This window comes from Elephas maximus, chromosome 11 (genome assembly GCF_024166365.1).
Source record: "Elephas maximus indicus isolate mEleMax1 chromosome 11, mEleMax1 primary haplotype, whole genome shotgun sequence".
NCBI classification, from domain to species: domain Eukaryota; kingdom Metazoa; phylum Chordata; class Mammalia; order Proboscidea; family Elephantidae; genus Elephas; species Elephas maximus.
This window is the reverse complement of record NC_064829.1, coordinates 82068723-82092135: the sequence shown is the minus strand read 5'-3', so window position 1 is coordinate 82092135 and position 23413 is coordinate 82068723. Positions and strand designations below refer to the sequence as shown.

At 38.0% G+C, this 23413-nt stretch overlaps 1 protein-coding gene across 1 annotated transcript in view; it reads right to left on the bottom strand.

Moving 5' to 3' along the window:
- Nucleotides 1-23413, bottom strand: part of ZNF407 (zinc finger protein 407) — a 475981-nt gene that overhangs the window by 418307 nt on the left and 34261 nt on the right. Inside the window, exons 2-3 of the mRNA XM_049901159.1 lie at nucleotides 14683-19437; nucleotides 8874-8988 (exon numbers count right to left, since the gene is read on the bottom strand). Of these exons, the coding sequence (XP_049757116.1) occupies nucleotides 8874-8988; nucleotides 14683-19381 (4814 nt within the window). The 5' untranslated portion in view covers nucleotides 19382-19437. The remainder of the gene's footprint in view (nucleotides 1-8873; nucleotides 8989-14682; nucleotides 19438-23413) is intronic.

Sequence of the window (23413 nt, the reverse complement as noted above, 5' to 3'; positions counted from 1 at the left end):
CTAGATGGATTAGACTAGACAATAGTGTAAGTTCTAAAGCCTAATTTTTTATATAAATTTTAGTAGTGAATACTAAAATGTCTTTTTAATATTTAAACACATTCCAATTTTTTAGACTTGTGCAAATTTATGTTCGGAAGCATCTATTAATGTCACTGGCCACAACATGAAATATGAAAAATCATGCCATATTTCTACACAAATAACACACACATTATGCAGTTCTTTCCCAACTGTGCATTCCCCTCGCCCATTATTAGGCACGCTATGCATGGGTAGGTTATTTACGTGGGTGCGTTATTTGCGAAACTACGGTATCTGCTAATATTATAATGATAATTACCGGGTGTGTTAACAACACGAGACCATTTTCACTATTTAATTGACAACAGCACTTCTAAAATACATTAGAGAAAGATCTTACAATTAGCCAGGTTTTACAAGAAAGAATTTTCTAGTTCCCCAGGAACCACACATGCAATGTTGACAGCATAATTATGATGCTCATTAACCCTTTATCTGTCCTTAAAAACAACCATTCTTTGGTCCAGCTCAATAATTCCAATAGCTCCTCATAGTAAATAATAATTTTTTAAACTGAATGGGAAGAGCAAATCAAAAATAATTTTCAAAAAAAAATCATATATCCTAGAGAGTAGCAGTAAACATTAAGTGCTTGGAACTGTTGTTACTTAGTACTTTAATACCTAGACAACAAAGACTTTGTACTAGTTCTTGGTACAATACTAAAGCAAGAGGCAGCAAGGGCCTTCGTAAAGGATCCCAAGGGATGAGTGAAAACAGACAGACAGTATGAAGGTAGAATACCGCCACTGAGACATAAACCACTGAAGGAATAAAGAAATAAGAAAGGCATGAAGCACTAATGTGCATTACTAAAGAGTATATACTTTTTGAAACTATTGATTTCCTATCCTACAGGGCTTGTCCAGATTTATCACTTATGGAAACACAACTATAGCATCTGTTTTACATGAATCAGTCATACGTGGACATCTGTTACACAGTCACCTAATTATACTGTACTTTTATTATTTGGAACTACCCTACATTCAGATATATGGAACAGGTTTTCATTACAATTATCTATAATCAGTAGTATCCCTAATTAAAATTACAAAAAGTAAAATTCTCTTAAAGTAATTGTGTGTCTAATTCACACACCCTTTTATTCTGGAGTGGAGATTCCCTTCTGCCAGGCTTTCCACTCTTTATTCCCTGCCTATTCACAGTCCAGGAAACCAGGAGGAGAGTCAGACAAGAAGAGATAAGAAACAGAGAAAAGACCAGAATTCACCTCCTTGACACAGCACATCTTTGTGATCTGACCCTGCCAGTCTCATTCAACTTCAGCCCCTGTAGCTGTCCACCTTGCTTCCCAGTGTAGCCCCAGGTGGTGTTAAACTGCTCCTAAGCACACCATGTTCTTTGGGTTGAACATAGTGTGTCCTTCAGGTTGACCATACCATACTCTGTGGTGGGACACACCAGAGCCCCTGCCTGGAATGTGCTGCCCCTGTCTACCTGCCCATCTCCTATTCACCTTCACATCAGATGCTACCCGTACTATGAGTACTGCCTGAATCAGCTGGGAATACTCAGACATGTCTTTATTTGAGCCTTCTCTACCTATTTAAAGCAGATATGGTTTTGATCTTTCTAACCTTAAAGACTAACATTAAAAACTCATTACCGTCGAGTCGATTCTGACTCATAGCAACTACAGGACAGAGTAGAACTGCCCCATAGGGTTTCCAAGGAGCAGCTAGTGGATTCAAACTGCTGACCTTTTGATTAGTAGCCAAGTTCTTAACCACTATGCCATCAGGGCTCCAAAAGACTAACACAGCAATGTTAAATGAATTTTTATTTAATACTAAATAAATCCCTCACTTCACCCCAACTAGTTACTCACTCTAGGGATCTCTCGCAGTTCTCTTACATGTCACATTATTTCCAACGTCTTTTTCATTTTGCTATTTATTAAAAAGTTCGAATGTGGCTTGTGAATACCTCATCCTTTGAGGCACAACGTCTCTCAAACATAACCTCACAGGAAGCCTTTCCTACTGCTCCTGAGCAGAGCTAATCACTTCCCCACTCTGTGCTATCACTGGACCTCATTCTTTACTCCTGTCATCTTGCTATACTCGGGATTCTTTTCCAGGTCTGTCTCTCCTACTTGTAGCTCCTTGACAGTGGGGCCCCTGTACCTCCTTGCCACTCTCCGGGCCATAGCCACAAAGAAGACACCCACAAGTATTTACTGAAAGAAAAAATGAATGAGTGGTGATGCTTCCTTCCTGTCTGCATTCCCGCCTCCTCCTCTTAGGAGTTTTGGACAAATCAAAGATCTAACGCCTCCACAAGGTAAAGGACTTCAGGACTTCAGGAACAGATGAACAAGAAGAGGTGGGTATACAAGAGGTTAACAAGGAAAAAAAAAAAATCAGAAAACAGGCAAAGGAAACAAGAAAGGTAACTTCACTGCTGCACCTTCCTGTGAGGATCAGGAGGGTACTGAAACTCCAAGTACCTCTACAACGGGATTGTAAAATCACTACTGAAACATTTTAATGTAAAAATAAAACAAAAATGACTTTAGAAACTGAGTCACATGACTTTTCCACTGGGACAAAACCTTAGAGACTGATACTGTTTATTTCTATTTTGTCACAGATGGACCCTACTTACTGGTCTTAGCACACATCTGTGACTTCACTCTTTCATGGCAAAAAACTGAAGAAAATATCACCACCAAAAGGAAGGCAGGGTGCGGAGAGTGACAAACGAGCTTTCCTTTCACAGTGGGAGAGACTGGGAAGGGGTTTCTTCACTACCGTAACCATAGACCCTATTTATAGGAAAATACCCAAGAATCATGTCTGAGAAGAATGTTTTTTACCTTGGTATTATAACCAAGATATCTCTTAGATTTTCAAATTACAAAATGACCATATATGAAAAATACAAAGCAATGTCTACTCACTATTTTAAAAGTATTTCAGGGATATTAATATCAGAGGAATAAATGAATATTGTTCATTTTGTACTCCTCACTGACAGTAATCATTACATGGCATTTAAAGGCTTTCAAACTAAAGACAAAAATGTATCATTAATTAAAAAGTATTAAAATACTATGTGCATAAAATATGTAATGTATCCCCTATAATGAGATCATATTTTTATGTTAAATGTTTTGAACAAAATTGAGAGATGTTGCACTCTGTACTGTTACAAGCAAAGCATAATTCATGCCACCATGTAAAACGAACTTTTTCTATCTATATCTCTTTAACCAAAACAACCAGCTGAACCAAACACTTATTTTATTTGGATACATCTGCAGATATGACGAGTATAATTAATTGTTCAGCTAAAAATGCAATTCCATGGTGCGTTTAATGATTTAGGTATACACAGCTTTAGTTCTCAGAGCAGACTAAAAATAGTGATTTTAATTTATTCCTGCTGCCTACAATTACCCACAACCATGTATTTTTAAATATTTCCAGCCTATAAAAATTACTAATTTTTGCCACTTGTGTTTATCTGCATTTAGACTTTGATTTGGATAAATTAAGCTCTCAAGTGTTCCTTGCTTTATGAAACTCTGCATGTTGTACACTTCTACACAAATAAATGACTTGTACCATTAGAGGTTTAAATAATGTAATGTATTTCATGCTCAGCCTGAAGCTGGATTCCACTGAAGTTGCTAATGCACGTAATGATTAAGTGTAACTCAAATACTAACTGTGTTGTTGAAAACATGACAGGCAATAATTTGGTCTATTATATTCTGCCATTTAATTGCCTAGTACAGACATTCTCTGACACGTTATGAAGCAATGATTTACAATTATTCAAGCTGCAAAGGTCAGAAAGTGACATTATAATCATCTACATAGAGATCCCTTCTAATGCAGAAAAACTAGGTAATGCCACACACACACAAAAAGAGTTTTACTGCATTAGTAACTTTCTATTTAAGGACTCTTAAACCAACTAGGAATAAACAGTTCATAAGTATGTTAATATACAATTAGAAAATGCCTGCGATCTTTTCATGAACCCAGAGGTGATAAATCTGGAAAATGCCCTTATTCTCTCCTGATCAGGTAGGTTGTATTCAAGTATTTAACTCGGGACATAAGAATCACGACTGGACATAGGGAAATCACTCAGGAGGATGTAATCCCTAAATCATGCATGCTGGGGTCTATACTTCTGGATAATGGCACACAAAAGTTATGTATTCTTTCCTGCAGAGGTTCATTGAAATCAGCCCAACTACTAATTTTCTACTAACTTTTTAAAGGTACCTAGTATAGAAAAGCAAAACCAGTAACTCCAGTTGATCGATTTTACCCCTCTCACCTTTTTTTTTTTTTTTTTACCCTAATGAAAAGATGATATAATCTCCGCTTTTTTCGGCACTTATCTCTATTATTATACCAACATATTCATTTTGCCGAGGGCAAGAAATGATCAACACTTGAAGAAGAGAGGGGGAAAAATATCATAAAATTATTTAAAACAACGCTTACAAATGGGGAAAGTGAAACAAAGAAAGAGATACAAGAAATGAGACTGAATACTAGAATATTAATGTAAAAGAACGTGCAAGCAATTTTTAAAAACGTAAATCGGAGCAAAAGCAGAATAAAATAAAAGTGCCTGGGGGAGGAGGAGATAAGTTACAGTTACAACATGTTAGTGAAAACAATCTAAAGGTAAAAAAAATGTACAAATTAAAGTCAGTAACCAAAAAAAAAAAAAAAAGAAAGAAAGAAAGGAACAAATTTCAAAAAAGGAGAAGAGAAATAAAGAGGTAACTAAAAGGAAGAAAAACAGCAGCACACCATTGCTAGTCACATAATTTAAGTACATGACGAAAAACACCATGAATCTCAAATTTCCACCTGTAAAGTGGGAATAATAAACAATCTCTTAAAAATAATCTCATAGGATAAACCATCTCATAAAGTACCCACAGAGGTCAACAAATGTGAAAAATGTTGATTAAAGCATTTATTAGTCCACAAAGCACTGCATAAATACAAAATACTACTGTTGAGAGTATTATATGTGTATTATATGTGTACGTACATATATCTAGATATACGCACACAATATTAAAATAAACTTAAAAGACTTTAGCAAAACATGGTGTCTACAATGACTTTTTTCAAACACTGAGATTTTCAAGTTCTTGACTACTGAAAAACATAAAGGTAAAGATCATGGATTTAGTAAAAATAGGTGTTTGACCTATTTTTAAACACATGTTCCCAACAGAATTGCTAACCTGTATTTAGTGATGCTTTCTATGATTTCTTATTTTCTCCCCCACTCAAAAAAAAAAAAAAAATTTTTTTTTTTTAAGCCCTATGTCAGATCCACAGCAGATCTTCATGCTAACTACCTGTCAAGTGCTGAAACATAAAAACACCAATATTCTATAGTACTCCTCTTGAGGTCACACTCAGATTTAAGAAAAACATTTCGAAACTGTGCTATTCAAACACTGCTCCTTTTAAAAGTGAAAGTAAAGCAAATAGCTTTTAAATAGAGTTACCTATAACATGTATTGAGGAGCCCTTGTGGCGCAGTGGTTAAGCACTCAGCTACCAACCTTAAGGTCGGTGGTTCGAACCCACCAGCAGCTCCGTGGAAGAAAGATATGGCAGTCTCCTTCTGTAAAGATTTACAGCCTTGGAAACTCTGTGGGGCAGTACTACTCTGTCCTATAGGGTCACTATAGGTCGGAATCAACTTGATGGCAGTGGGTTTAGTTTAGGTTTGGTTGCTTTTATAACATGTACTTAAAACATGAAGGGCACAGCAATGCATTTGTAAAAATTTTTACTGTGCCATGGGCACATAAACCATGGGTAAGCCAAACTTAAATCCTGAACTCTGAATCCTAGTTATCCAGCAGGAATCAGACATCGAATGCACTCAGCTGCTTATGCCAAACTAACCTAAATCCATGATATATTGTAGTTAAGATTTGCTAGTGAAGGGAAAATGATATCTTAAAATTGACCTTTAAGACTCAAAGAAAAAAAATCAGCTTAGGGCCAGACAACTTGAATAAGTTTAAAAGACAGTTTTTATTAAGGAGATTGCTAAAGCAAACCCTAAAACTCAACCTTAGCAAAAAACACAAGATACATAGTTAATAAGCACTTAAATCTCATATAAAGATAGTGACATGAAAAAGATATCAAACAATTTCAAATAATCTAAAACATGAATAATGAGCTCAGTTGACCAAAATGCATTTTGGTAATTTCTTCAAGTTATTTGACTCTGCCATTTCATCATAAAATACGAGATTTTTCAAGAAAACGAAGTTACTATGGAAAAAAAGGATACAACGCTATGAGTACTAATTTCACTTTAAGCCTGTGCCTGCCCTGCTGTTTTTCTGTGTCATTACTCAATCAGGACTATTTAAAAAAAAATAATAACTTCCAATTCTAAAAGACAGAGACTAAGATATGAACTATTGTAGAAAAGAAAACACAGTGCAAGACTTTCTGTTTGTGACAAAATTATAGAGTTAATGTTCCTGAAAAATCACGTCACCTTTTAAAGCATGATTTTTTAAAAGGTAAAATTTATAGCAATTAAAGCTAATGAAGAACTGCAGCATGAGCTGCTTATGTTCAGGAACTAATAGGTCCACTGAGCATTTCTCAGATTATTTAGCCATCAATGATAATGAATTGACATTGTCAGTGATGTTAATATACCAATGCTCTCTCGTTCCACTAATCTCATAGCCAGTCCTTGCATTTTTTTATGCTTTCTACTTAATTTTTCACTTACAGACTGCCCTGTCCCTTTGAAATACAAAATCCAGGACAACCTATGACACTTTTTATTGTACATTAAAGGGTGCCCAATTCATTACTGTTGTATTTCAACTACAGAGATGAGTTGGCATTCTTCAGTTGACTGCCATTCTTCAAAACTTTTATCTTCACTGTGATAATATCCACCCTGTTAAAACCTCTGTTATGTAACTTTAAAATCATATTTCATTTAACAAGTAAAGGAAACTATTATTTCATAGGTAAAATTCAATGACTACCGTAATTCTAAGAGGGGTAATTTTGGAACCTAGAGTGTTTTTTTAATACACACACACACATTCACAGAACTCTGACAGCAGTGTAAAATTCAATGTTTTTTGTTTTTATGTATTCTTATTTGTAATTCTGTATCTGGCAAATCAAATATATAAACTACTGTTGAAACAGTTATATGTGCTAAGCAATTAGCTAAGTATGCATTGTTAAACTGTACAATTAGAGCCAATCAATTAAGTATTGTTTTTGATGCTACATATGTCAGAAACTGTTCTCCGAAAAGGTTTCATCTTTCCTTTCCAGAGTTTTAGTAACCCTAACAAAAATGAATAAATTGTTTACTTATTTCACAGAAATGGGGAAGAAACTGCTTACTCCCATCTAACAGCAAATTTTCACCAGAGTCAGGGCCTTCCTCTTTCCTGTAACTCACATGGGTAAAAACAATAAATTAGGTATCTTTTAAAATTCCACGGCCTAGAGCAATTAAAATGAACCATTTGGCACTTGACCCTTGCAGCTAAAATCAGAAGTAACAAAACTCATTCTGCCACTGATCTTCAGGGGGCTTTCGGGCAAAGGTTCATCTTCATTTACTTTAGCTGCAAGTCAGTGAACCATCAATCCTGCCAATGAATAAATCACAGGCCATGGTTAATAAAACTGCTTGCAAAGTTATTTGTGAAACTATCGGAAGGGTCAAAAAATGCAACTGCAGCCTGGAGTGAAAGGTACTGTCCAACAAAAAGCCAAACCTGCTTTTGACTTATATTTACACAGCAGTGACAACCAGAAGAATCTTCTACTAAAAAATAAGCCTAATACAACACGTATGCATTGTATAATTTAACTGATCCTGTACTATTTTGTGCATTACCCATAAGAACTGCAGGTTTCTCAGGTTTCACATAAAGTGTTTTTATATGATGCACTTATGAGTTCATTTTGCTAGCATAATAACATTAAAATATATTTTTAATCAGGAGTAAGGTATTAAAATCCCACTCTGAAAGTCCAACGAAATACTATATATGTCATGGCATTTTAAAACCTTTTAAACATTTCTGCTAAATTAATTAGTTTTGCATTAGGTGTCTCAGTGCTTCCTATTAAATGCAACACATTTGAGTGACAATTAAACATTATGAATGATTCTTCAGAGGAAATAACCATTAACTAAAAAAGGAAAACAACATCTTTTGAAATAAAGTTACACAAAAACATGACATTATATTCTGTTTTTTAAGCTTCAACTCTGCAATAATTAGTGACCAGCTGTCCGAAATTAAGTCTTTTGTTTCTTTCCTTAGAGAATGTGTCCAATGGAACCAAAGATTCATTAATGTGAAGAAAATTAAAGCAGGATAGCAGAAAGAAAGAAAAGCAAACATAAGCACGCCTAAAGATATTTTTTACGTCTTTAAATGGCGACGGCACCTAACAACAACAAATGGAATTTACAGTTCTCTCTAGCAATGTGAATGAACATCCTATAATTTAGTCAATTTACAGATTACAGGTTCAAATTGACCTTGTAGCCCATAAAATTGCTCTTCTTCAGTACAGGATTAGAAGTGGGAGAAGAATGTCATAACTGTATTTAAGGAATTTACCATAACAATGGGAAAAAGGATCCGCACGCATAATTTTAGCCACTCTTACTCATATCAGTTTTGAGTTCTGAAACAATGGATATCCTGCACACGCTTCCTGGTTCACCACGGCAGAGGGCCCCAATTTACTCACCCACAGACGTGACACTTGTACTCCCTCATCCCAAGGTGCCTTTTGACATGGTTTCTGGCATCTCCAAGCTGAGCTGTTGCAAAATGGCATATCTTGCACTTGAATGGTTTTGATCCTAAGTAAGTTTAACATAAAATATTATTTGAATTTGAATAATACATTACTGATAGTTTAAAAAGAGGGCTAAATCTTAAATCATACTGTTAACCTAATTAAGAAATTCTGTCCCCAAAATGGAGTGCTTGCATTCATTTTATCATTTGTATAGACCAGCGTTCCGTAATTATTCCACCTAGATGGCTTTACTGTTTTGATGAGTGTTCCTAACTTTCAATAACATTTCTGAGATTTAAAGTCAGAAAGGGATGCAAATGAGCAGGACTAAGTAGAAGAGATGAGCTAAATAATTTTAAATATTTTTCTTATAGTTCATAAAAATATATTGTAAAGTCACTCAACATTTAAAATGGGACATTTCAAAAACACAAATGCATACAGGGTTGTGTTATTTTAAAAAGTATGCTTATCATCCAATAAACTTCTTAGTTTCCTCATATTTCTCTGGCTTTGAATTTATTCACATTAACAATGTAATCTCAGATTTTTCTGCCATTTATCCCAAATGATTCATGACAATTTTAATAACATACAATGTATAGACATACAGTAGATAAATTATGTTTTTATGATTGTTTTATAATAAAAACGTGATGATTCTACAAACCACAAGTATTGACAGTATAGCTGTTATTTATTTCCAAAACAAATATTTGAACATAGAACATAAAGCGCCAACAAAAAAATTTTAAATCATTTCATAAGGAAGTAAGATTAAATTATCCTCACTGTCAGCAATAGATTGTAACTGAAACATGGTTACTAAGAGATAATCGGTATCATGGTTACTAATAGATACTCCACATTACTGAGAAGCAACACTCTTAACACCTATACACCATTTTTCAATTTTCTAACCACTAATTCAAACAGGAAAAAAAATTTTTTTTTCTTTTTTGTCTTATACATACATTAAAATCATAAAAACCTCAGTTCAAAATCAGTACAATACGTTTCCATATTCTTCATATCATATTTAGTACAAATTTGGTGAATTACCTCTTCCAATACAGTTAGACATAATATAAAATGTGAGCTTTAATAAATACACAAAATGAGCTCAAATAAAAAAACTGCAATAAATCATATTTGATTAATGAACCTTTGTGCAGTACCCTTGGGGGGGGAAAAATCCTCCAAGAATACTTTGTTGAAATTGAAGCACTCAGTAAAAAATTTGAGTCTTAAATTTCAATTTAATTCCCAAAAGCTGACAAAAAAAAGTGAAGCATTTAATTTTAATCTTCTCACTGAAATAAAAAAGTCAACAGTGCTAAGCACGGGCAGACAAGGTTGAATATTTCACAGTTCAATGACAATGAAGCCAGATCTCTTAATACTTCCATTTCTACTGTTAGAAGTAGATGTAAAATATATTTAGCACCTGAATGGTTCTATCTAGTCAGCTTTATATGTTTAAATGTCAAAAGCAGGTTGAGACTGCAGCTTAAGGCAATCACATTCTATCAATCACATTAGAAACTACAGTTTATTTAAATGATTCTGATAAAACTAAGCCTCTCGCTACTCTGAAGCATTTCCGTATCTACACAGAATTCCATAAAGGCGCTTTTGCAAAGGAAAAAAAGTCAGAAGACCAATTCACCTGTACTTTAAGTTAAAATGTATGAAAGATATTAAAGTAACTCGGAAATTAACTAAAGTACTAGGAAATTATTAACTAACAATAATATCAAGAGTCTAAACAAAGACGTTAAAGCTCTCTCACTATTGCAATTTTGGTTAATGGATCTAAACTACCTAATAGATTTAAGTTTTCATTTTTCTCATGCAGCAATTAAATCGTAAATTCGTTCCTCTTTCTGTCACCACAGGTGTCACAAAGGATTGGAGCCAGACAGGACCTTTGGTGGCTTCAATTTACTATATATGGGCTCCTTTGTGAAAAAACTCTAGTTCCTCTAGGTTTTGGTGACCACTGATACAATATGTGGACAATATATCAATTTGTTGTTTTGGTGGCCACTGTCACCCAAAACCACTGAGGTCTTGACTATTTTTCATAGTAAAATCTCCTTTCTGCGCCATAAAAATCCAAATGCTAGCAGACTAAAGGCAATATTGATCGGTGTAAGAAAACAAAAACTTTTTTTTTCAAACTGGTAATATTTCCATTTTTAAACTTGCTATCTGCATTCCAAAATAAATCCAGGCATAGCGTTTATAAGGCAAAATTTGTAAAACCACATATTTCTATATTTGTCTTTCTTTGAGGTGTATTTTGATTACAATAAACTTTCAATACTATTTTAAGTGGGCCCACTCCTTGCAACAGCATTATCCTCAGTAGGTGTTTTTGTTTGTTTTAATTTGGCCTACAGGGTTTTGCAAAAGGGAAAAACTAAAAAATCCCTCTAACTTTCTGGTACCTTATTATTTTACCAAAAGACTTCCAAATACTTTAAAAGTCTTCACTCAGTCCTACTCAGGTACTTCTCAATTATCAGGGATTACTAATTCTATCGCTATGAGTCGGAATCGACTCGACAGCAGTGTTTTTTTTAATGCATTCATTGAAGTGACCTGAACATTAAAAAAAAAAAAACCTTAGGTCTTAAAGAAATCATGCATATACAGCCCATCACCTAATGCTTCTGTACTACAGCCTCAATTCTGCAGTGCTCCTGAAACACGTCAACATTCATTCACCTGCTCAAGCCTTTATTCATGTCTTCCCAGCTATGTGAGGGGCAAGGAGGAGGCAGCAAACAAGGAAGTCCTTGTCCCCACTACACTTGAAGCACTGACTGCTGGATTCTTCCAATCATCTGTTCTCAAGCAGACTGGCTTCCTGAATTCTCATAGGCTAGCACTGGTCAGTGGAGTTTTCCATCTCCTGGCCCGGGAGCACGCTCAAATGGCACACAGACGGAACACTCTGAACATAAAATGGAGTGGCTTCAGACACCTTCTCGCTGAATGGTGTTTGCCACCATATATGAGAGAAAAGCTTAACGCAACAGAATAATGCAGGAGAGACAGTGCCTGGCTTTTCTGTACCACTGACATGCTGTGGAAGGAAAGACAGGCTCTCTGGCATACAGGCAGAGGCACTGGAGAATTCCAGGAGGCCTTTTCCTAACCAAGACTCATTTATTTCTTCGAGTGTGGCTTTTATCGTGCTAAGGATGGGAAGAAAAGGTTATATAAAACATATAGTAAATCATAAAATATGAAAACAGGGATTGGAAGAGTAAGCCCTTTTCCAGTTAACCATCAATAACAGTGCCTGCATTACTACTTCATGGGCATAAGCAAAGTATCAGAAAAGCAATTCATTTGAAGGTGTTCCCAGGAAAAAACTTGGATTAAAACCTGGACAGCAACTCCCCCCCTCCCCCAAAATGGCTTGCAGAATGAAGACTGGTACTGTGCACTCAGGCACAGTGTTCTTTTAAAAGCTATTTCGGAGTACAATAAAAATGCACTTGCTGATAAGACCAACATGAGATGTTAAAAAGTACGCTAACTTTTACTAAATGTTACAATCAATGATGTAACTTATATAAGTAGGGTTACTCTGTCACATATTGATAGTTACCTCACTTTCACATCCACATTAACTTGATTTTAAATGCAATTAATACATATAGTCAAGGAAGACTAATGGACTACATTCTGCACTTAACCTGGTGGACATTTTCAAATGGCACAAGTGACCAGTGCAAACCTATTTTGCATTGTAAACGACTAAATAAATCTTAATGGATTAAGAATGATCAGCTATCAACACACAAGGGAAATTAAGTGCTGAAATGCCTACATTGATTATTTTAAATTATTAGCCTCACTCTGTTCTTGAATTTGTATGCTTTTAGTGAGCTTTAACACATTTACAAGACTTATTGACTATAATTACAAGAGAATTCAAGTAATGGACACATCAATTATAAGCAACATGTCTTGACCAGACAGTTGCATCAAGAATTCTAAAGAGAGCTCCATTAGCATCTTCCTCTTAGTTTTATTCAGTTTTATCTGCCTTAAGAGGACATATTAAGAAAGTACATATTTTCTGCACATGTGAAGGAGCCTGGTTTCTAAAACAGTATCATATCTGAACGTGGCCCGTAACATGGTGCTGACAGAGGTATTAAGAATGCAAATAAATGAGTGGGTGGACTTATTCCTAAACATTGCCTGTTGTTATGGATAGATTGTGTCCCTAAAAATACGTGTTGTAATTTCCTAACACCTCTATGCCTGTGATTATAATCCCATTTGGGAATGGGAGGTCTTTGTTATGTTAATGAGGCAGGATTAGTGTTCGGTGTATCTTGAGTCAATCTCTTTTGAGATATAAAAGAGAGTTCAATGAGCAAGCTAAGAGCAGAGATGGGGGAAGAAAGATGCCAAGCCACATGAAGATCACCCAGGAGCAGAAGCTCAAGGAGACAAGTACCTTCTCCCAGAGCTAACAGAGAGAGAAAGCCTTCCCCTAGAGCCAACACCCTAATTTGGACTTCTAGCCTCTTAAACTGTGAGAAAATCAATTTCTTTTTGTTAAAGCCACTCATTTATGGTACTTCTATTATAGCTGCGCTAGGTAACAGAGACACTTCTATTGCATGAGAACAGTTAGGATCACGAGTACAACGTTTACATCCACCTAGATTAGATTAGTCCTCTGTAGGTTGTCCTTTTACCTTCTTCAATGAAAAACTTTGATCTCTTTTTAATCACACTAAACTATTAATAATGTTTGATACTCGTTTGTCTTCCTCCTTGTAACCATGCACTAAGTTTCAAAAACTCCATGAATTTAAAGTATAGCTTCAATAATAAGCCATTATTTAAAAGTACAGTAAAATAAACCTTACAGTTTTAATGAAAATATGTTCATTGAAATGTGAATTTTTTATTCAAATCCACTCATAAATTCAACCATGGAGACAGGACTTGTCTAAGCAGAGCACAGTGATTTAGAAAAGCTGTCTATTTAAAATAAAGAATGTATGGCAGGTTTATAGAAACAGTGCAGTGAATTTTTACATAAATTTAGAATGGCTGATGTATTTTCCACCAAAAAAAAAAAATTTTTTTTTTTTTTTTTGTTATTTCTACCTAAAATCAAACATTAAAATGGAACACCAAGTGTGACAGAGCACAAAAACTATATCAGGTGCCACGTCCACGAACACCAAATCCCCAGTACCCACTGACCTTGAAAAGTGTTGATGGATGTTGATCCTTGAAGCTTTGGGAGTTACACATCTGAATATCAAAATATCTGATGATGAATATTTTTAAATCCCTAAAATTGTATGAAATTTTGTACTACTGCACTCCTCAAAAGCCACTTAACATGTCTTCTCAAAACATAAAGTGCCACTTAATTTATATGCTTTGGAAAACCAAACGGACTCTGAAACAACTGGCAAGTTGTAAGAGGCAGGGATCCAACAAAGGCATCAGAGGTGCAAAGCCTTTTGACAAGATTCAAAGAAATTTCTCAAACTCCAGCCCTTTGGAGTCACTAGGACTTAATTACCTTTAGAAATGTTAAGTGTCATCAATGACTTACTGCAGATGTCCAGAAGCCACACAGCAGTGAAAGGGGGCCAAGATGCAAACGCAGGTAAGGATGGCATACCTGATGGGAAGGAACGCCTAGGTTTTATGCTCATCTGTACTGACAGGTAAATACCGGATTGATGCAGAGTTTACCTACCTGTGTGTGTGCGAATGTGTGCTAGAAATGCCATCGAGTTGCTGCTGCGACACATCTTTCCACAATACTTGCACACGTTTCCCTGATTCTCCTCTCTCTCCCGGTTGATTTGCTCAGTGTCTTCCACTATGTACTTATTCACCTCCCGCAGCAATTCCTCATGTTGTCCTTTAATGTGGAGAAATAAATTCTGCTCCGAATCAAAGGGCTCAGTACACTTGACACATTTGAAGGTGGCCCCCCCCTCGGGAAGCTCTTCCACACTCGCCTGTTCATTTCTCAGATGACCAGCACTAGCTAAGTGCTGGTGAAGGTTGCTTTCGGTATAAAATGATTTCCCACACAGTAAACAATGAAAGTGTTTCTCTTTTGTAGGGTGCTTCATGGCGATGTGAACATTCAGTCCACTCAAGCCATCTGCTAAGAAGCCACAGTCATCACAACGAATCCGTGTTGATTCACCAAGGCAACTGCCTTCAGGTTTCTTCTTTTTCACACCTTGAGCGGAGTCTTTTAAGGGCAACTCACTAATTCGCACTCTGGTTGCTACCAGGCCTTCCTCAGACTGGTCTATCAATTCACCATCCTCAGGGTTCTTTATCCTTACTATGGAAGAATCAAACCGGCCAAAACTGTACATGGCCTGCCCTTTGTCATCAATACTGATTATGGTTTCATAAACATCATTACTTTCAACCGTGCTATCAGAAGCTGGGCCATCCTCTTCCAGAATAATTCTAGTTTCATGCTGTGAATTTGTCAGAGTTTCCTTATTCTCCAGAAGAGGGTCTTCGTGCATTCCTTTCAAATTCTCTGAAGTAGGCATACCTCCGACTTTGCCTTGCACACTGCTGCCCAGGTTCAGCTGTTCTCTTGCGACGCTCATCATGACAGGGACAGTACTCTCCACTGGGTGCTCTGCAGCCAGAGCTTTAGGACCTAGGGACAGGTTCACGGCTGCATCTCCCCCACTCCTCTCACAATGTGCACTGGGATCATGGATGTCATTCAGTATAGTGTGGTTTTCCTTTGCTTTTTCACAATTCAAAGCTGACTTTCCTGAGTTTTCATTCTGAAGTTTGCTTAGGGAGCCGTATTTGGAGGAAATATTAAGGGATACCATCTCCTCGGGTTTCACAGCTTTATCCTTGACAAGGGGCTGCTGGAAAGTCACACAAAAGGGATGATCTTCGCTGAAATTAGATTCTTCTTCAGTCTCAATTTCTACCAAATCAGGAGCACAGAGTACTTTAGACATATCTACATTTGTATTCACATCTAAAATAGAACAATCTGTGGCATTTCTAGACTTAAGAGTGTCTGATGGCTGGTCAGAAATTATCTGAAATTCTTCAGAATTTTGTTGATGCTCCTCTTCAGTTATAATGATACTTTTAGACATTTCTGCAGAACTTGCTTCTACATTTGTAGAAGAGCTAAGATAAGACTGTCTTTTAATTTTGTGCTTCTCTGTTGCTGCGTGCCTAGTCATCTCTCGACGAGTGACTGCATAATAATCACACGCCATGCAATAAAACTCGAACTCTTTGGTATGTTTCCGTTTTACGTGCAGTTCTAGAGAAGCAGAAGAGTGAGCATTAAACTCACAGTGTAGACATTTATTGTCACCTGTGCCTGTAACATCTCTCTGGGAACACGTATGCCCGTCTTGGAGAAGGTCTTCTGGCTCTAGAGATGTTTGTTCCTTTTTATCAATAAGATGACTGTTAACTTCCCCATCTATGGAATGAAGTACATTTTCAACTGCGACTTCAACGGGGTTTCCATGATCTACTACTGGCTTTTCTGAAATGGGGACATCTGATTCAGCAGATTTGGCAGCATATTCATCTGAAAGGGTCGCAGCTGAATTGGTGGTCTTTCTGCAGGCTTCGAGATTACCCCCTTCTGGGCCAACAATGATATCTGAACTTTGTTTTCCATTGGCTTCTACTTCTACACGTCCTTTGTGTTTCTTGGTAGCACAATGGCGTTCCATGTCTCCCTTAGTTACTGTGTAATACTTACACACTTTACATAAATAACTATACTGGTGACTGTGTTTCCGTCTAATGTGAACAGTCAAGTTGGTAATACTAGAAGCCAAAAGACCACAATGTGAACACGTCCTTGAGATGTTACCTTTAGGTCTCCCTCTCTTTGGGGCACTGGTCAAAGTCAATTCGTTATCTTTGGTGATTATACCAGACTGTGACAATTCCCTATTTGTCAGTATCTTCTTCTCAAGACAGAAATGCTCCTGTAATTGCACACCCTCTTCATGGCCTTCGGTCCTTCCATTTCCAGAAATATTAAACTCTTCTTTTTTATCATTTGCACCTATACATACCCTTTCAATACATTCCTCAAAGCTTAAGCCAATATTATTTTTCTTAGCATTTTCAAGATGCTTGCTTCTTTTTATGTGTTTCTCCATTCCTTCTTTGCTCAATGAATAAAGATTACATGCTTTACAAAGAAAGTGATAGTCTTGGCCATGCCGAAGCTTTATATGTCTCGTAAGAACAGTGGAAGATCTTGTTTTATAAAAACACTTCTTACATTGAAACTGGGGCTTACTTAAAGTTGAATGCCTTACTTCATTTCCATTGCTTACCCTAGACTTCGGTTCTTCCTGAGCTGTCTTTCCTGACTCATTCATAGAACTTTTTATATTTTCTGGTTCTAAAGTACTTAAAGGTAATGTCTGTAAAACCAAATCATTGTTAAATGACTGAGAAGTCTTTGGCTGAACAGATAAACTAAGATGCTTCTCAGTGGTTCTGTGTTCTTCCATGTCTTTCTCAGACAAGAAAAATAGATTACAAGGAATACAAAGAAAGCCCATACTGTGCTTCTCCTTCATGTGGTCGTGAAGATTCATTTCAGTCAAGGAAATGAATGAACAACACTGACAGCTGAAGACAGAAGCAGGTTGCTGATGCTGGTGATTGTGCAAATGTTCATCGAAGTCCCTCATTGACATAGTTGAAAAGTCACACGTCTGGCAGTACAACTCCATCGTTCTTGCGTGGCACCTCCTCACATGGATTTCCCAATCAGTCCTGCTTGTAGCTATGTGACCACAGTCTGTACAAGTCCACAGCATTTGGGGGTCTGAAGCTGGCTTCACTGTCAGCGCATCAAGCTGCCCAGAGCCTGGAATATGGGAGTTCCTCTTGATCTGCTTCAGGTCCTGGGTTTCTGAGGTAGTCACACACACACTCTTGACACTGCTGCTCATTTCTACTTGCTTAGTTGTTGACTCGACATCACTCGTTTTCATCTGTGCTCTGAAGTGTTTCATATACATCCTCTGAGTTTCGCTTGTGCCTCTTCTATTAATTCCTAAAAGATTAAACCTTTTCTTGGCCTGGCCTTTTAGGGTGAAAGTGCCACTTCGCCGCCGAAAGCTATTGCCCAACTTGAGAATATTTCGCTCGGGCCTGGGTCTCATATTGATGTTGTGTGTGGTCTGAAAGGTATTTCTGGTAGGTTCCAATTTATCTAAGAGACTCTCTGAGGTCACTAAATCTCCTAGCTTTGTACCCTGGTTTTCAGGATTTCGAGCTATACCAAGGGAGGTAACATTTTCTTCGACAATTGCTACTTCTTCTGAAGAGGTACTTCTGGATGGCATCATTTCCACAAGAAGCTCACTGCCACTACCACTTTGTTTAGAAGCACTTTCTCTGAAATCTTTAAATCTGCTTCCAGTGTTTTGTAATCCTTTTGAATCACTACTCTTAGTTATTGGTTTAGAAGCTCTTGATTTTGCGCGAACATTTTTTGTTCCCGTGGCACATGGTTTTTTAGGAAAAGACTGCTTTGTTAACATCTGTACAAATCCTCCACGAGCAGCAAGATTCTGACGCCGGAGATGTGTTTTGCCAAGATAATGCGCACTCAACAGGTTTTCTTCGACACACTGAAAACCACAGAGGTCACAGGAAAAGACTTTCTGTGGCCCATGTGTTTGTTTGATGTGTTGATGCAAAGCAGCGCTGCTCTCAGCTTTGTGGCTACAGTGGCAGCAGGTGTGTTCCTCAGACGGCTGCAGGTGGCACTCGGCATGCTTGTCCAAGTCTGAGCAAGAAGAAAACAACTGGCCACATGTGCTGCATTTGAGAACACTGTCTACGTTTCCAGTGGTGCAGCTCACACTAACCTCCTGCAGGGCGAAAGGAACATCTCCTTCCGGATCAAGGGAAACCACTTCCTGAGCAGACTTCTTTTCACTATCAGTTTTCAGAGCAACATCCTGGACAGTGCTGAAATCGCAGGCAGCAGCGAAGGTGCCAGGCAGCCTCGGGTCCCCGCCTGGGCAGTCACTCGGGAAGGCCTCTTGGGCCGGTTCCTCTTGTGGGGTCCCCACTGCCAGGGCTGCACAAATGCCCTGCTCTCCACACTTCAGGGGCTCTGCCTTGTCTAATTTCATCCGTTTAGAAGCATGTTTACTTCTATCTTCCTCCAGGACAATACAGTCCAGGTTTGATGATTCTGAAAACCCTCTTTTGCTTGCGGAATTTTCTTCTTTCCTCTCGGGGTTTGTGCATGCTTCCTGCAGAGAGGAATCTGTGATCACCTGAGATTCACGCACACACTCTACAGTAGGGGATGAGACAGTGCTCAAGGCTTGTGCTTCTTTGTTTCTATTTTCATCCTCATCGCTTTCGGGTTTCTTCTCAGAATCCATCATTAATAAAGTGCTGACAATGTCCCTGTGTCAAGGGTGCGTTACAGGGCACTCGCCACCTGTGAAGTAAATTAACACAGTATGAAAGCTCTGAACATTTTTTTTTAATCCTAAAGTCTACATAAATTGACCATTAGATGGAAAAAAATCATAAAATCAGCCTCGATAAAATTTTCTTCATCTTTAGATAAAGTTCATCACATGTCTGTATGAAGCCCTTTTGAAAAGTATGCAATCAAATTTGGGGAAAGACACCAATGCAACGGTTTCTTTGATAGAAAAACTGGTTCTCTCCACTAAACAAACCCAGTGCCGTCGAGTTGATTCCAACTCAGTGATCCTAAGGACAGAGTAGGACTTCCCCACAGAGTTTCCAAGGAACGCCTGGCGGATTCGAGCTGCTGGCCCTTTGGTTAGCAGTCACAGCTCTTAACCACTATGCCACCAGGGTTTCCTTCTCTTCACTAGCTGTCAAAAATATTCCCATATTTTTTTCATTTTTTATACCTGTATTTTTCAATCTACTACTTTTTCTTTTTTTTAACAGAGAAGCCCTCTTTTCAAGTTAAGTTTTGGTGAACTTTCACTATGTAAAACAGATTAAAACAGAGCTGCTGTGAAACCCAGAGGGTCACTATGAGTAGGAATCAACCCAACAGCAACAGGTTTTTGGTTCTGGCTGTGAGGTAAGTCAGGAAGGTAGGCCTCCTCCCAGAGGAACCCAAGTTCTGTGTAAAAGCAGTGTAATTTAAAAACAACTGCTCCATCCTTCACCCCTCAGGCAAAGAGCCTATACAATAATTTTTCTAAATCTATTTCTAAACATATCCCAACTAACACCATGTATATTCTCCTCAGATCTTCATTCATGCTCAGGCTCTTTTGCCAATGAAAAGCTACTCATATTCCAGCTGTCAATCATGGATTTCCTCATCTAACAGCCATTTTGTGTTGTCTGAAGGTTAATGGCAAAGGGAAATGTCAGTGGCACTACAGAATTAATGGAGCAAAATTTGGAAAACATAAAATAGTTTTATTGAATAAGATGCTTTAAAATCAATAATATTGATTTTATTTTTCATTATGCTATTTAATTCAATTAAAACATATCATTTTACATTTATTTTATACCACGATTGGGATTTTCAGCCAAATGTCATTTGATTTGATGTTAATAAAAATCCATCAACATATTAGGGTCTCAGCTCTAAAGTCAACTATTGTGAACAATTTTAATTATTTTTCCATAACAATGGCAAATCAAACAAAGCCTGTAGCTTTGACTCTTCTAAAACTAGGGAACAAAAAAAAATACATAGGATATGACAATGAAAGCAGGAGCAACAAAAGAAAAAATACATAAATTGAACTTCATCAAAATTAAAAACTTCAAAACAAAGGGCACTATGCTTCAAAGGACAAAGAAAGTAAAGACAACCCAGTTTGGGAAAAAGTTCTACAGATCATATATCTGATAAGGGACCTGTAACTAAAACATAAAAAAAGTTTTACTACTCAATAATAAAAAGACAATCCCATTTAAAAAACAGGCAAAAGATACGAATAGACATTTCTCCAAGAAAGATACACAAATGGCCAATAAGCAAATGAAGAGATGCTCAACATCATTAGTCATCATGAAAACGCAAATAAAAACTACAATGAGACACCACTTCATATATTTTAGGTTAGCTAGAATCAAAAAGTCAGATAATAACAAGTGTCAGCAAGAAAGTGGAGAAATCAGAACCTTCATACACTGCTGATATGAATGTAAAGGTATGGCCACTTTGGAAAACAGCCTGGCAGTTCCTCAGATGATTAACCACAGAGTTACCACACCCACTGCCATCAAGTTGATTCCAGCATTACCATACCCGTTGTCGTCAAGTCGAGTCCAACTCACAGCAACCGACTCAGCAATTGAAAGTAGGGGCTCAAACAGATACGTGCACACTGATGTTGACTGTAGCATTATTCACAATAGCCAAGAGGTAGAAACAACCCAAATGTCCATCAACCCATGAATGAACAAAATGTGGTAAATACATACAATGGAATATTATTCAGCTACAAAGAGAATGAAGAGAAATGAAGTTCTCACTGTCCACAGTATAACATGGACAAACCTTGAAGGCATTATGTTCAGTGAAATAAGTCAGATCCAAAAGGACAAATACTGTATGATCCCACTTATATGAAATACCTAGAATAGGTAAATGTATAAAAAAAGTAGATTAGTGGTTACCAGGGGTTGGTGAGAGAGGAGAAGGTAGAATTAATACTTGATGAGCAGAGGTTTTGTTTGGGGTGATGAAAATTTTTTGAAACAAAGAGTGGTGAAGATTGCACAACATTATGAATATAATGGATCAATTTCTGGTCACCTGATCTTATCATTATTGAATAATTTTGGGAATTCTGTGAACTTCTTAAGCAAAAATTTAGCCAGTTTCTAGACAACAGTCGGCTATTTAAGTCCATAATGGTTATGGACTGAATTGCATCCCCAAAAATGTGTCTCAGCTTGGCTAGGCCATGATTCCCAGCTCTGTGTGGTAGCTCACCATTTTGTGATCTGATGTAATTTTCCTATGTGTTGTAAATCCTAATCTCTGCCTATAGTTGATGAGTCAAGATTAGGTTACGTTAAAGAGAATTAGGGTGGGATTCAACACCCTTACCTAGTTTACAGCTCCAGTCTTACATAAGGGGAGTTCCCCTGGGGTGTGGCCTGCATCATCTTTCATCTCACAAGAGAGAAAAGCAAGCAGAGAGAGAGGGACCTCATTACCACCAAGCAAGAAGAGCCAGGAGCAGAGCATGTCCCTGGGACCCAAGGTCCCTGTGCTGAGAGGCACCTCGAACAGGGAAGACTGATAACAAGGACCTTCCCCCAGAGCCAACGAGAGAGAGAGAGACTTCCCCTGAAGCTGGTGCCCTAAATTCGGACTTCTAGCTTTCTAGACTGTGAGAGAATAAATTTCTGTTTGTGAAAGCCATCCACTGTTTGTTAAACTCAAAACACTAGATAACTAATACAGAATCTGGTACTGGAAGAGTGCAGTACTACTCTAACAGACACCTAAAACGTGGGCGTGGTTTAAAAACTGTGAATGGGTAGAGGCTGGAAGAATTTTAAGGTGCCTTGAAGAGGCTACTGGTGGAATCATGGACATCAAAGACAATTCTGGTGAGGGCTCAGAAGGAAGCGAGGAAGGCTATAACACCAAAGATGGCGCAGACAGCAAACAGCAGCAGAACCAGAAGATCAGTGCAACACAGCATTTGAGTCGACCCACAGGGTGAGAGAGCTGAGTGCCTTTGTACAAGTGGCTTCCTGGCGGAGTAGGGTACCTCCAGGCACTTATCGGAGGAGCTAAAGAGCTTTGGAATGCTTGCCTGAACAGGGCAGAGGCTGGGCCAGCCCAAGAGGGCCTGAGAAGCCAAGGAACCAGGAATCAGAAGCTGAAGAGACAAGGGGCACAGAAAACAGAGCTCCTAGGTCTCAAAGGGTAGGGCCATGACCTCTGGGATCTCAAAAGGTGGAACCATGGCCTGCTGGGTCTCACAGGATGGGGCCATGGCCTCCTAGGTTTCAAAGAGGCAGATTTTCACCAACTTGGTTCCCAAGTGTGAGGCTGCATTACACGAATGCCGGGGGACTGGGCTGGATCTGCTGCCCAAGTCTGAGGGGGTGGGACTGCCATGCTGAGAGACATGCCAGGGCTGAAGAGATAGAGTCGACACTCAGACAGACTAGAATACCAAAAAAAAACCCATTGTCATCAAGTCGATTCCAACTCACAGAGACCCTACAGGACAGAGTAGAACTGCCCCATAGGGTTTCCAAGGAGCACCTGGTAGATTCGAACTGAAGACCCTTTGGTTAGCAGCTGGAGCTCTTAACCACTGAGCCACCAGGGTTTCCAGTTAAGATTAGGAGAATGGGGCCACCCAAATCCAAAGGAACAGAGGTGCCATCCCAGTGGGCCTAGAAGGCTGAGCTGCAGCTCAGGGCCAAGGGGCCTCCAC